This window comes from Babylonia areolata, chromosome 7, assembly GCF_041734735.1.
Source record: "Babylonia areolata isolate BAREFJ2019XMU chromosome 7, ASM4173473v1, whole genome shotgun sequence".
Taxonomy (NCBI): Eukaryota; Metazoa; Mollusca; class Gastropoda; order Neogastropoda; family Buccinidae; genus Babylonia; species Babylonia areolata.
The window spans coordinates 20,763,268-20,777,153 of NC_134882.1; the positions used below are offsets into that span (position 1 = coordinate 20,763,268).

The 13,886-nt window shown below is 39.9% G+C and overlaps 1 protein-coding gene across 1 annotated transcript in view; it reads left to right on the top strand.

Annotated features, from left to right (window-relative positions):
• LOC143283798 (uncharacterized) overlaps window positions 1-13,096 on the top strand; it is a 64,172-nt gene extending 51,076 nt beyond the window's left edge. Inside the window, exon 7 of the mRNA XM_076590169.1 lies at window positions 5,502-13,096. Within this exon, the coding sequence (XP_076446284.1) occupies window positions 5,502-5,992 (491 nt within the window). The 3' untranslated portion in view covers window positions 5,993-13,096. The remainder of the gene's footprint in view (window positions 1-5,501) is intronic.
• Window positions 13,097-13,886: the final 790 nt, after the last annotated feature.

Sequence of the window (13,886 nt, forward strand, 5' to 3'; positions counted from 1 at the left end):
GCAAAACCAACGCCAGCCTCACGTCGCTCTTCGCTTCCTCGTCCACTCCAGAAGAAGGTGTAACCAGATCCCCGTTCATTGAGCTCGCCTTCGCCTGCAAGCCGAGTCTCACTAAAGGCTGCGATGTCGATGTTGTATCTGGCGAGTTCGAATGCAACTAGTGCCGTTCTCCTTTGGGGTCTGTCCGCGTTATCTCTGTCCAGGAGAGTCCTTATGTTCCAAGCACCAATGGTGAGAGGAACGATCCTTGTTTTTTTTCTTTTCTTTCTCTTTGTTTCGACCGCTGATGTAGGGTCCCCGCCAGCCGTGGTATGCTGGCCAGGGTGATATGGAGCAGGCAATTTTTAGGGCACCTTTTCTAGCCCCTTCCTCAGGCCAGGGAGGTGAGCAGTGCATTCCTAAAGAGGGCTGCTCAGACGCTCAGACGGCTGCCGAGCTCCATCGCTGCTCCTGTCGATGAAGAACGACCCTATGGCCTGAGCCGCCTGCGTGCAGGTCTGTGGCTGCGACTGCCAGTGTACCCACACCTGTCGTTTCGTCGCTCGCCTGTCGCCACAGGACTTGGGGGTGATGAAAGGATGAAGGATGAAAGGTCATTAAGGATGACTGATGACTTGCGCGATGAGTTTGTTTAAAGTGAAGAGGAGTTGCGCAACGTCGACCTCACTCTCTCGTCCGGGTTCACCAATTTCCAGTGGCAAGACTAAGTCGAGACGACTGGAGGATGAGCACGGATGCAGTGGATGACCAAGATATCCTTTTGGTGTCTCATCTTGCTCTCTGCACTCCACAGTGCGTTGCTGTAACCGCCTACCTCTCCGTTGAACCGATAGGTTTCTTCCGCAGATTCTGCCGGATCCAGACTTCACATGCATGGGTAGACACACCCCGGGGGCCAACTGCGTGTGGCATGCACACAGCACAGTGGAGCTAGATGGCCGTCGGTGGCTCTCCTGAGCCGACGCCCTTTATGGATCTCGTTTTTAATTCCATATGGGTGTCTAGCCACCTGCCTCACCAGTCCCGCAAGGGAGCGGTGGGAGTGCCGGTTTAGTCGCCGGCACCCCGACCCTGAACAGGTTGTACTGGATTACAGGTTACCGGTAGCAGATCTAATGACCTGACCTGACAGCGTGTAAGATACTACATCCTTACTAACTGACACATTTTTGCAACTCAACAAATGAATAGCGTTTTTTACCTCCTGTAAAATTATTCCCGAGTTGATTGTATTATCATTTTGTGGGGTAGGATCTCTATATTTGTCACTGATTTCTTCTTCCTCTCTTAATGTCTTTTGTTTATTTGACAAACTATCCACACTACCTGTTTTAGAATACATACAAACAAATTCTTCAGCCTTCTCTTGAGGGGACAGAAACTCTTTATCTTTCGTTTTAATAAGATATTCTTGCAGAACAATGCCTGATTTCATTTATTTCATTTTGGCCCACACTTTATTCATATCCTTATGGTCAGATACTTCATTCAAACAGAACTGTGACCAGTGTTATCTTTTTTCTTGGGCTATGACTCTGTTCGCCTTGATTTTTGTGAAACACATTTCTTTATGAGCGGCTTCTTTTACATCTTTGTCAGGTACTTTTCTGAGTCTTAACCATGTTAGGTGTGCTAGTTTCTTTGTATTTACAGTCTTCGCACATGTATTATTCCACCAAACATTTCCAGAAAAAGTGTAACTCCTCTTTGAACCTTTTTTGGGGAATAGCTATTTCAGCAGCTCCAATAATTGATATTAAAAACATTTAAATCTTCACAAAAAATTTCACTTTCAGAAACGTTCGTAAGATACTTTTGAAATGTTTCCCAGTTTGCGTATTTGTAATTGAATTTTGGGATTTCATCTTCTCTGCTGTATTTAGATATGGTACAATCCTTAAAAGACAGTGTGATTGGCACGTGATCACTGCCCAGTGGATCATTCCCAGTATCCCACTGTACTGTTAAAGCTAGAGATGGTGATATGAAGGTTAGGTCAAGTGCCGATGCTCTATGATGAGCCACATCTGGGATACGTGTAATCCTCCCATCGTTAAGTAAATGCAACGATGAATCAACAATATTTTCAACAAAGTCAGGATGAGATACTATTTGACAATCACTATCCCAGGAGGGCGCATGAGAATTAAAATCTCCTCCGACGATAATGCTCTCATTTATATGACTGTCATATGGTTTTTTGAAGGCATAGTTATCTCTTCAGAGATTGCAAGACATATTAAAGCGACAGTTGATTTGACAGTTAACACCACACCCCGCCCCTTCTCTCTCTCTCTCTCTCTCTCTCTCTCTCTTTTTTTTTTCTCTCCAGCTGGTTTATTCACATTGTTACAAAGTTCTGTATCCAAACTTTTCTCTCTTGCATCAAATATGTGGAATATTATATGTATAACTTGGGGGTTTTTATGCTCTGAATAATACAGAAGAACTTATTCTCTTCCCATGCACCACCTCCACTCTGACAAATAACAGTGACTGACATGTAAAGTGTGCCAGTAAAGGGTTGAAGATTTTTTTCCCCCGATAAAATGTGTGCTCTTATCGAATGCACTTTGCTGATTTTGTATTTGGTGCATTGTTTTGAAAGGCGAAATGTGAAAGACCTGCCTCTTTATTTTGATATATTACTATTTTTACGTTTCGTAACATATGTGTAATTTAATGTATAATGCCCTTATTATGATCATGTATTCTGTTCATTAACAAAAAAATTTAAATAAAAAAATTCTCCTCCGACGATCCATAATTCTTTTGAGCAATTTAATGCTCGCAACCAACTTGTAGTTTGCTTACTTGGACCTTTTGGGATAGTAGACTGACGCAAAATGTATGATTTGATTATTAGAGACATGCAATTTTACAAACGTAGCTGACATCTTTTCAGTATAGTTTGAAATAGGAGATGGATGAACACTTGCGTAATTCAAACCACACTGTTCGTAAATAGCTGTACTAATCTTGTCAGAATCCTCGCTTGTATGATAATCCGGAGGATAATAATAACCTTTCAGATTCGGTAATTTGTTTTTAGTAACATTTAAGGACTGAAGAAGGAGAATATGATGAGAGTTTTCAAAAAGGTAAGTACGCAGATTATCAATATTTGTACTCAAAGAGCGGGAGTTCCATTGCAAGACTGATAGATTCCCACGTGTTATTTGCAACTTCTGAGTCATTTATCATCTAGAATAAATCGTAGAACAAATATCATTAGGTAATGAAATATCCGAATTTAAAATAAAGATAATGATAGATGAAGGGCCTTATTTTATCAAAACACAAGGTAATCAGGTGTTCTTCGTGTAGACAATGTGATGACTGATTTGATGCAATGTCAGGTAGTTAACAAGATGTAGTTGTTTTTTTATGCAATGTCAGGTAGTTAACAAGATGTAGTTTTATCTCCGCATATGACGACGTAAGAAGGTCTTCATGTAGACCAGGCGTTGTCTTCGCTGATGACGACCTCTGGTAGTCATCAACAGCCCAGGTGTTGTCTCCCCAGATGGCGACGTCTGGTGGTCGTCATGTAGACTAGGTGATGACTGCTTAGATGGTGATGTTATGTATTCATGTGGACTAAGTGGTGACTGTTCTGATGATGACGACAGGTGGTAGTCATGTGGATCAGGCGTTGTCTCCCCAGTTGGCACCGTCAGGTGGTCGTCATGTAAATTGTGTAATGTCTGCTGAGGTGATGCTGTTGGAAGGCTTTCATGTACACCTGATGATGTCTTTACAGTGAATGACTAACTGTTGGCGAATCGGTATCAGGGAGCCAATCAACAGTATCATTTATAAATATATTAAATGATGTGGGGCTCAGTGTATTTCCCTGTAGTATTCCTCTTCGAACATAGATTGAAGGGGAGAGTCCATTTTCATTATGGGTGCAGACTTTTGTGTCTGTATACATACTTTTTTAAATCAAATTGAAGCACCTACCTCGTGTACCTTTTTTTAAAGTTTTGTTAACATACCTGTATGTGAAATGCTATCAAAAGCTTTTTTGAAGTCTACGAAACATGCGTATAATCCGTTCTTTCTATTTCTTAGGGTGTAATCATTTTTTTTTTTCAACATAAAAATATGGTCTGTAGTTCTAAAACCTTTTCTAAATCCAGCTTGTTCTTTTGCAAGTAAATTGTTTGATTCTAAATAATCATTTAATCTGCTGTTGAGGATTAGACAAAGTAGATTGCTTAAAGAACAATTGATAGTTATTCCCCTGTAGTTATTTGGGTTTGATTTATCGCCCTCTTTATGAATTGGGATAGATATCCCATTTTTCCACAAATCCGGATAACATCCAGTTCTTGGAGCGTAATTAAGCACTGTTTTAATTGTGGGAAGTAAGTCTGGTAAGACAGCTTTACTTATCTCATTTCTGATGCCGTCCATGCCCGGTGATTTGTTGTTCTTCAATTTTTGGCACGTTTTATTACTTCTGTGTCAGATATATCATTGTCTAAACAAGTGTTATTACAATCCACCTTCTTGAAACCGTTTTTCATCCCATTATCAATAGTATTTTGGCTTTCATCATCCTCTGACGTGTCGGGGACAGGGGTGTGTGTGTGTCTGTGTGTGTGTGTGCCTTTGGTCTACACCTCTAATGCGCCGGGGGACAGGTGTGTGTATGTGCGTGCGTGTTAGCGTTGGGGACAGGTGTGTGTGTGTGTGTGTGTGTATGTGTGTGTGAGTGGCAGTGTCGGTCTCTGGTGTACACCTCTGACGTGTCGAGGACAGGTGTGTGTGTGTGTGTGTGTGTGTGTGTGTGTGTGTGTGTGTGCCTTTGGTCTACACCTCTAATGCGCCGGGGGACAGGTGTGTGTATGTGCGTGCGTGTTAGCGTTGGGGACAGGTGTGTGTGTGTGTGCGCGCGCGCGCGCGCGCGCGTGCACGCATGCCCAAGCGTAAGGAGGGACAGAGGAGGGGTGGGGGGTCGCGCCGGCACGCTTTTGTGGGCGCGTGTGTGCCAGTGTGCTACCTGAAATTTTGTGAAATCTCGTACGTCTGGTCCGTGCATTTCATTGCACATAGAGTCAGCTTCCCTCCCCCCACTGACCCTCCCACCCCCTCTCTGTTTGTGTGTCGGTCTGTCGCTCTTTCTTTCTTTCTTTCTCTGTGTGTGTATGTGTGCGCGCCCACTTACCGGTTTGCTTGTGTATTTAAAAGATAAAGAAACAAAATCAACGAACAGGCAGTCCCTATATCTTTCTGTCTTTCCCATTCGGTTTGATCACTGATTTTGTTATGTGTGTGTTTATGCTCGTTTTTCATGCGTTCTGTGTTTTTATGATTTCTTTGAGTGAGCAGACACAGAACTGTCCTCTGAGGTGGGATAATAAAATGATATTGTATTGTATTTTGTATTGCATTGTGTCTTGTATTGTATTGACGGAAATGAACTTGATCTCCTCCAGTAACATACACCGAAACACTGTGCACACTGACAGCTCGGTTTCTTTTCTGTGCAGGATTGAAAAAACCTTCTTTCGTAAGATCAGCCTCTGGATGGGATATGGTGACGCACCAGTACAAGAACCTGGACCAAGATTCTGCCGAGACGTTGATCTTCATCGTCGTTCCCGTTGTTGTGGGAGTGATGATCATCTGCACGTTAGCTGTTGTCGTCTGCTTGACCACACGGCGAAAGTGGTCCCGCTTGTCTGAGCAGTCAGTCTCCAGTAAGACGACAATGACTCTTGCTTCTGCTTCTGCCTCCAGTGCCGTGAAGTCGTGGTTGATGGAACAGGAGGCTGGCAAGCCTTCTGCCGCTTTTCCAAGCCATTCCTGGCCAACGATCGTGGTGCACTTCCCGGAGAGTGCAGCTCACGCAATGTCCGTCGTGTCCTGCAGTGCCGTTAGTCAGCCTCACGTGTTGTACAAGCTGGAGGAGAGAGGCCGGTTACGCCCCAAGCCCATTGGTGCCTCCTCTGAAGAAGAATCGGATTCTTTTCCATCGTAAGCTGAGATGAGGTGTACGAAAAGATGCTGTTATAGAGACGGTTCGTCAGGTTTTAAGAACGGACGGGTTTTCAGCCCAGAGTTGAGACCGTTTCTTCAGATCGGTTTTGGGCACTACAGCAACATGAGCTGACGTTACAAATGTTACATAAACTCGGTACTTCCGGGGTGAGGGTCAGTGTAACAGTAAACTGTTCTAGACTGAACTCATTTTTTTCCTTGGAGTTTCTCGTCGGCATGACGAAAGAGCAGACGGAGCAGATTTGATCTTCGTCTTCTGCCGGAGTGGGTCCTCAGCTGGGAATAAAGCCCTGTCTGGACGTACACAACCATCCATAGGCACAATCCATGGAAGAGAGACCGGCTTTTTTCAAATCAGACCAACTCAGATCAGTGTGTATCGGTGGGAATTCATGTCATTCTCCTTGATCGTGTATACGGAAGATTGAATTATGGTTTACATGCTTTTTCCTTCTTTTTTTTTAGATTACAATTTTTAGTTTATTGCCGATTAGTTCTCAGCTTCACTTTTTCCTTCACAAAAAACACTTTTGTCGTTTAACTGGTGTTTTGAGTAATTTGCTGTTTGCAATTGATATTATAAAAGAAGTATCTTCAAAATAGAAACAGAAAATGTTGGCGGAACCACGCCTCTTGAGACTAACGATGGCGTGCCATTCAGTACAAGAACAGATTGTTTCAAACGCAGCATTAATAAACAACACGAATCAGGCGCGATTTTTGTGTTGTTGCAAATCTGTCGTTTTCAGGAAAACATTCGAAGCTGACGTGAAAGATATTTATGGTGTGTACACACTAAACAGTAAGATCAGGTAGGGTGATGGCAGTGGAGGTGACAGTGGTGATGGTGGAAGTGTGTGGTGGAAGTAGTTAGGGAGAAAGGAAAAAACTCTATATTGGGCGTAAAATGTGTAGTAAATCCCGGTGTTCCTAACGTATCTGCAGATAATTATGCTGACTTGCTAGATATGAAGAAAAAAAAACACACACACAAAATATCCACAATTTACCACACTAGACACAGCTGGGATTCGGACCCAGTCCCCAAGTATTAGAAGACCCGTGCTCTAACCACTCGGTTGTCGCACCAGTCACAGGGAATGTATGACAATTCATTTTTGGGACTTAAAAATCTATATATCACCAGTTCATCGCATTGGTGGCTGTATGAACGTAACTGTTAACAGTCATATCAACATTTATCTCACAGATATCAGAACGGCGTTATGATATAAAGAAACAAGAATATCATTATACAGAGTTGAACTTGAATTCAGCTGGATATGATTTCCGTTTTGTTCTTTCAGACCAAGAATCGTACACATGCACATAATTATTCCCTCATATCATACAAAGCCCTTACCAACACAAGCATATACAAAACATTTCACAATTAATAAAAGGAGTATCAGACTAATAGATCAAGACTGTTTATCATTTTCAGTTAGGTGATTCTTCAGATTTTTTTTTAAAAACACGTTTGTATTCATGATACTTTTTAGAGTGAGTGGAAGATTATTCCATAAATTTTCACCAGAATACAGAAAGCTGGATTTGTAAAGGTTGTTTCTTGGTCTGGGTTTGCAGAGCATGTGTTTGTGTCTGTGTTCATTAGTGTTAAAAGTGTCTGCAATCTTTTTTGGAGCATTTCCACGGGTGGAGTGGTGTGTGTGTTGAACTTTAGACTTGTCATATGGCAGTACAAGCACAAGCCAGCAAGAAAATCAGATTCAATGAATGGTTTGATTAGGAATGTAAACAAAAGAAGAATGTAGTCAGACGGCTTTTAAAGAGTTTTCAGAAAGCCAAATCACAGGAACACAAAGTTGCAAAGAAAGAAGCTTTTGTTAAAAGAAAGAAAAGAGTATGTTAAAATGAAAAGAGACAAAAAGAGACAATGTGATGAAAACAAGATCAGTAAAGTTAACTCTCTCCATACGAACGGCGAAAGAGACGACGTTAACAGCGTTTCACCCCAATTTCCATCATCAAAATATTGCATGTGGAAGGTTCTTATACTGAAGAGGTGAATGTTGACAAAGAATACCACAATTCTGACGACGGAAGCTAAAGGTTGGGTCATTCAGACACCCACTGGACATCCGAGGGGTCTGTGTAGAGGAGAAGAGAGGACTGGCCGTACTGAGTGAGTTAAGGAATCAGTCAATAATCCAAAGCTGTTTTGGACAAGAATAAGAGCTGTCAACAAGAAAGCAACAATTTATAATGAAATCAGTCAGGTTCAATGGTACGATCATTTTTTTGAAGGTATTTAACGATTTTGAAACTACTCACAAAGATGTTGAAACTGAAGTGCCAGAGGCTGAAGGCAATGAGGAGCCCTTATTTGATAATCCAATTACCAAAGAGGAAGTTATTGATGGTATAAAACATTTGAAAAGTGGAAAAAGCACTGGTCCAGACAAAATACTGGGTGAAATGCTTAAAAACGCAAATTTAACAATAATAGACTTTCTGGTATCATTGTTCAATGTTATTTTTGACACTGGTGTATTTCCTCGGGAATGGTCTAAGGCCATAATAGTGCCAATTCACAAAAAGGGAGACTTGAACAATCCAGACAATTATAGGGGAGTAGCGCTAACTAGTGTTCTAAGCAAAGTTTATACGCATATATTGAACAAAAGACTTACTAAATGTGCAGAAAACGAAGAAAAGATAATAGAAGAACAGGCAGGTTTTAGGAAAGGATATAGCACAGTAGATCATATTTTCACATTGTACGCAATTGTTCAGAAATATCTCCTTCGGAATGCAAAACTCTATGTAGCTTTTGTCGACTTAGAAAGGCATTTGATTATGTCAACAGAAATATCTTGTGGAATGTATTAAGGAAAAATTGTATCAATGGAAAAATGTACAAAGCTCTCCGAGGAGTTTATAATTCAGTACTTTCATGTGTTCATGGTAAAGGTACATACTCTGATGTTTTCAACTGCCTTCGTGGCGTTAAACAAGGATGTTTACTGAGTCCTCAGTTATTTTCGTTTTTTATTAATGAGTTAGCTGTAGAAATTAGTAAAAGAGGCAGACATGGTATTCAAATGATTCAGGACGCTGTTGAAGTTTTATTAATGTTGTTTGCAGATGATGTCATTCTTATGTCTGATACTGTTGTTGGTCTGCAGAACCAGCTGACCATTCTGAAGGAGGAAGCCGACTGTTTACAGTTAACTGTCAACTTAGACAAAACAAATATAATGGTTTTTAGAATGGGTGGGCATCTCTCTGGATATGAAAAATGGTGGTATGGAAATTTTGAAGTAAAGGTGACGAACTGTTATAAATATCTTGGGATGATATTCACTACAAAGTTAAGTCTAAATGCAGGGTGGGAAGAAATGTGTAGAAAAGGGAAAAAAAGGTGTCATTGAAACCCTTAGATCACTAAAAAAGCTAAATTCAAACGAACCATCGGTCTATTGGAAGTTATTCGATTCCCAGGTAGAACCCATTTTAACATATGCAGCAGAGATATGGGGGATGTACGATAATAGCCAAATGGAAAAAGTCCATACATTTGCCATTAAGCATTTCTTAAATGTTCCTTTACACTCCTCTAACAGAATGGTCTATGGTGAAACTGGCAGATATCCTTTGTATATCCGTACATATTTAAAAAGTATTAAATATTGGTTAAAACTGCTAAATTTACCTATGACAAGGTTATGTAGACATGCTTATGAAATGTTATTGCAGCAGCACGAAAATAGGAAGTAACTGGGTATCTAATATAAAGAAACTACTTACTGTAAACGGGTTTGGTTAAGTTGGGAAGTAGGGAATTATAACGCATTTATTTCACAATTCAAGGATCGCCTGATATGTATATTCCAACAAAATTGGCACGGTCATATGGAAGAGAATGAAAAGTATACTTGGTTTCTTTATTTCAATAGTAATTTACAGCCTGAAAAATATCTGTATATCATAACACATAAATGGCACAGAGATATGCTGGCCAGATTTCATACAAGGACACTTGGGTTTAATGCAAACAGAACATGGTTCATATCAGGAACAGCAGAAACCAATACGTGCCCAGCATGCAAAACAAATTCTACCAAAGACAAATATCACTTTATGTGTGAAGTGTACGAACCCATTTGACAGAAATGTAACCTGTTTAAGGCGCCTGTTATCAGAAGGCAAAACGTAGTTGATGTGTTAATAGTTGATAATGACGAAGTAATTAGATCCTTGGCAAAATGCATTGCTGAAGTTAGTAAAGCAAGAAAACTTTTGATTTCAGTTTGAAAACATTCTGCTTATAGTTCATACAGTTTATCTATTTCTTCTTAATGTGCTTCATGGTTTACTTACTGAACAGTAACGATTACACTACTTTTGATAAGGTGTCGGCCTACTTTGTATGTACATAGATGGAGATTAGCATATACGCTGAGAGACTGTTGCCTGCATGTGTGGAGTAGTCTCTGAGACTTTTCTTAGTTTATGTTTAATGTTTGTTTTTATTGGACAATACCCATGAAATTGTGAGCCCCATGTTATTATGGCATGTGTGCTAATGACATTAAACAGTTTCAGTTTCAGTAGAGCACAGCATCCTCCAGCAAGAGCTGTCAAGGGCATCATTTTCCCAGGAAGCGATGTCTATGTCACAGGCTTTGAGGTTTGTCTTCAAGGTGTCCTTGAAGTGCTTGCAGAGTCTTCCAAGTTCGCAGTGGCCTTCCTTCAGCTGGCCATACAATAGCATCTTCAGGATCCTGCTGTCTGTCATGCGGACAACGTATCCTGTCCAGCGTAGCTGGCACTGGATCAGCAGGCTTTCGATGCTGGGCAGGCCGCTCCTCTCTAGGACCTGGAGGTTGGAGACTCTGTCTTGCCACTTTATGCCGAGGATCTTTCTTAGGCATCTCTGGTAGAACTGCTCAAGTTGTTGAATGTGATGGCGATATGTCGTCCATGTTTCACAGCAGTACAACAAGGTGGTCAGCACATCAGCTCTGTTGGTTTTGATTTTGGTGCTGAGCCTGATGCCTTCGTTGTTCCACAGCCTGTTGTTGAGTCTGTCAAAGGCAGACATATTACATGGAAAGACCACCACTCAGTTTGGGATAAGCAACAACAAGAGATAAGATAATGCATATGTGTGAAGACCAAACTCTGACATCAAATGACATTTCAAATAAATTTTTCTTCTTGTTCTTCTTCTTCTTCTTCTTCTTCTTCTTCTGCGTTCATGGGCTGCGACTGTACAAAAAGTGTAATGACTGGTTTGATGTTGAATGAAAACGAAAGAAGCAGGAAGTTAAAAGTTTATTAAAAGGATTTCAAAGATGTAAATCAGAAACAGATAAGAAAGAAAAAAGAGAAGCATATGCTACATCCAGAAAAGAATATGTTGAAAAACAAAGGAGAGAGAATTTGAAGAGAATAGGTTGAGAAAATTGAGAGATTCAGTCAAGGATTCTAAAACGTTTTGGGCAATAATAAGATCTGTGAATAGAAAGGCTTTATGTACAATGATGCAACAGTGGTATAACCATTTCTTTAGGGTTTTCAAATGATGACGACTATGATGTACCACAAAAAGAGGACAGTTTGATAGAAGAAGATAATGCATTTGAACCATTATTCAATAATCCCATATCTAAAGAAGAGGTTACTGCTAGTATTAGAGATTTGAAATCAGGGAAGAGTGCAAGACCAGTTAAAATTGTAGGAGAGATGTTAAAGCATTGAAATTCAGCCATCGTTGACTTTCTTGTACAGTTATTTAACCAGCTTTTTGAAAATGGAACTTTTCCATTAGAATGGTCAAAATCCATAACAATTCCTATTCACAAAAAGGGAGACGTCAACAATCCTGATAATCATCGTGGAGTAGCGCTTACCAGTGTTTTAAGTAAAATTTACACTCGTATACTGAACAATAGATTAACAAAGTGGGCTGAAAGGGAAGAAAAAATAATTGAACAGTAAACAGGCTTTGGAAGTAATTGCAGTACAACAGACCATATTTTTAAATTGTATTCTGTTCTGCAAAAATATTGGCTCAACAATACCAAACTTTATGTTGCATTTGTAGACTTTAAGAAGGCCTTCGATTCCGTTCCGTGAATTGCAATGCTCTGTGGCATCTTCTGCATGAAAGTGGTGTAAATGGTAAATTGTATATGGTTCTCAGAGGTATGTACAAATCAGTACTTGCATGTGTGCGTGCGAATGGTATGTATTCAGAATGTTTTAATTTGAGTCCACACATTCTCTTTTTTCATAAATGAATTAGCAGTGGAATTGCCAAGAAAAGGAAGACATGGAATTCATTTAATCCCAGGAGCTATTAAAATATTCTTACTATTGTTCACAGATGATGTAATTCTTTTGTCAGATACTGTTATGGGGTTACAAAACCAATTAAATGTCTTGAAAGAAGAAGCAGTTCGCATAGGCTTAACAGTTAATTTAGATAAAACTAACATTATGGGTTTTAAAATGGGTGGGCATCTATCAGTGCATGAAAAGTGGTTATATGGAGATGCGGATGTAAAAGTAACTAATACATATAAGTATTTGGGAATTGTATTTTCAACAAAATTAAGTTGAATCTATGCGTGAGAAAGCAAAGAAAGGTGTAAATGAAATACTGAAATCGTTAAAAAAAAAAGAAAAAAAAAAGAAGCTTAACTCGATTGAGTATCTCATCTATTTTGGAAAATGTTTGATACACAAATTGAACCAATACTTACGTATGCAGTTGAAGTTTGGCGTCTAAAGGCATGCTCAAAAATGGAGAAAGTGCACACACATATGCGATAAAACGTTTTCTGAATGTACCGATTCTTCAGTTTGGAAGGTCAGCCATCATCATTGACTATTGTTGACCTGTGTACGCAGAGGCGTAAGATAAAACAAAAATAGGTCTATTTGGGACAACAAAAGGATAGAAGAGGGTCTAAAGCAGCCTCAGCACCCCAGCAGCACACTGTATTACATGGGGAGACGGGCAGATATCCTTTGTACATAAAAAAAAAACCCTTCTGTGAAATGCATAAAATATTGGTTGAAATTATTAAGTTTCCACAGTCACGTTTGTACAAACAGGCTTATGATATGAGAATGGAATAAGGTAAAGAAAACTGGGCTTATTATGATAAAAAGATTCTATCTGAACATAGTTTTGGAATTGTGTGGATGTCTCAGGAAGTGGAAGATGAGCAGCAGTTTATTTCGGAATCTAAAGATAGACTTTATATATATATATATATATATATATATATATATATATATATATATATGTGTGTGTGTGTGTGTGTGTGTGTGACGGGGTGGTAAGGTGGAGTTAGGGAAGGTGAAGACAGGTAGAAGGTGTTTGCAGAAGAGAGCCGCAGCCAGGCAAGGTAGACTCGGGAAGGCAGTGCGCTGGTTTTCTTCTTTTATTTTCTCAATCTTCCAGGCCAGGAGAGTTCTCTCTTAGTCTGGCACTCGCTCACTCCTTATATTCTGTTCCGCCGAACCGCAAAGCCAGCGCCGCGAAGCGAATCGCGAAACCGGCCCTCCGCGAGCCTTGAGGAGCCAAGCTTGTGTTTGTTTGACCAAATTTAGCGGCTTCTGACTTTGGGCTCGGGGAACTAACATAGACATATTATATATCACACAAAACTACAAGAGACGAGCATTTTCTTAAGCTAAACCATTTTCTACAAAAATAATGTAGTTAAAAACTGTAAACAAAAAAAGTCACTGAATGAACGAGCTTTTAACGAGTTAATGTATCATTTTTGTACATTACAACAATTAATACGTCGCGATATGTAATATAATTGCAACAATTAAGTAACTGAACATCCTAAATTTCCAACTATATAAAAATCATCTATAAAATCTGT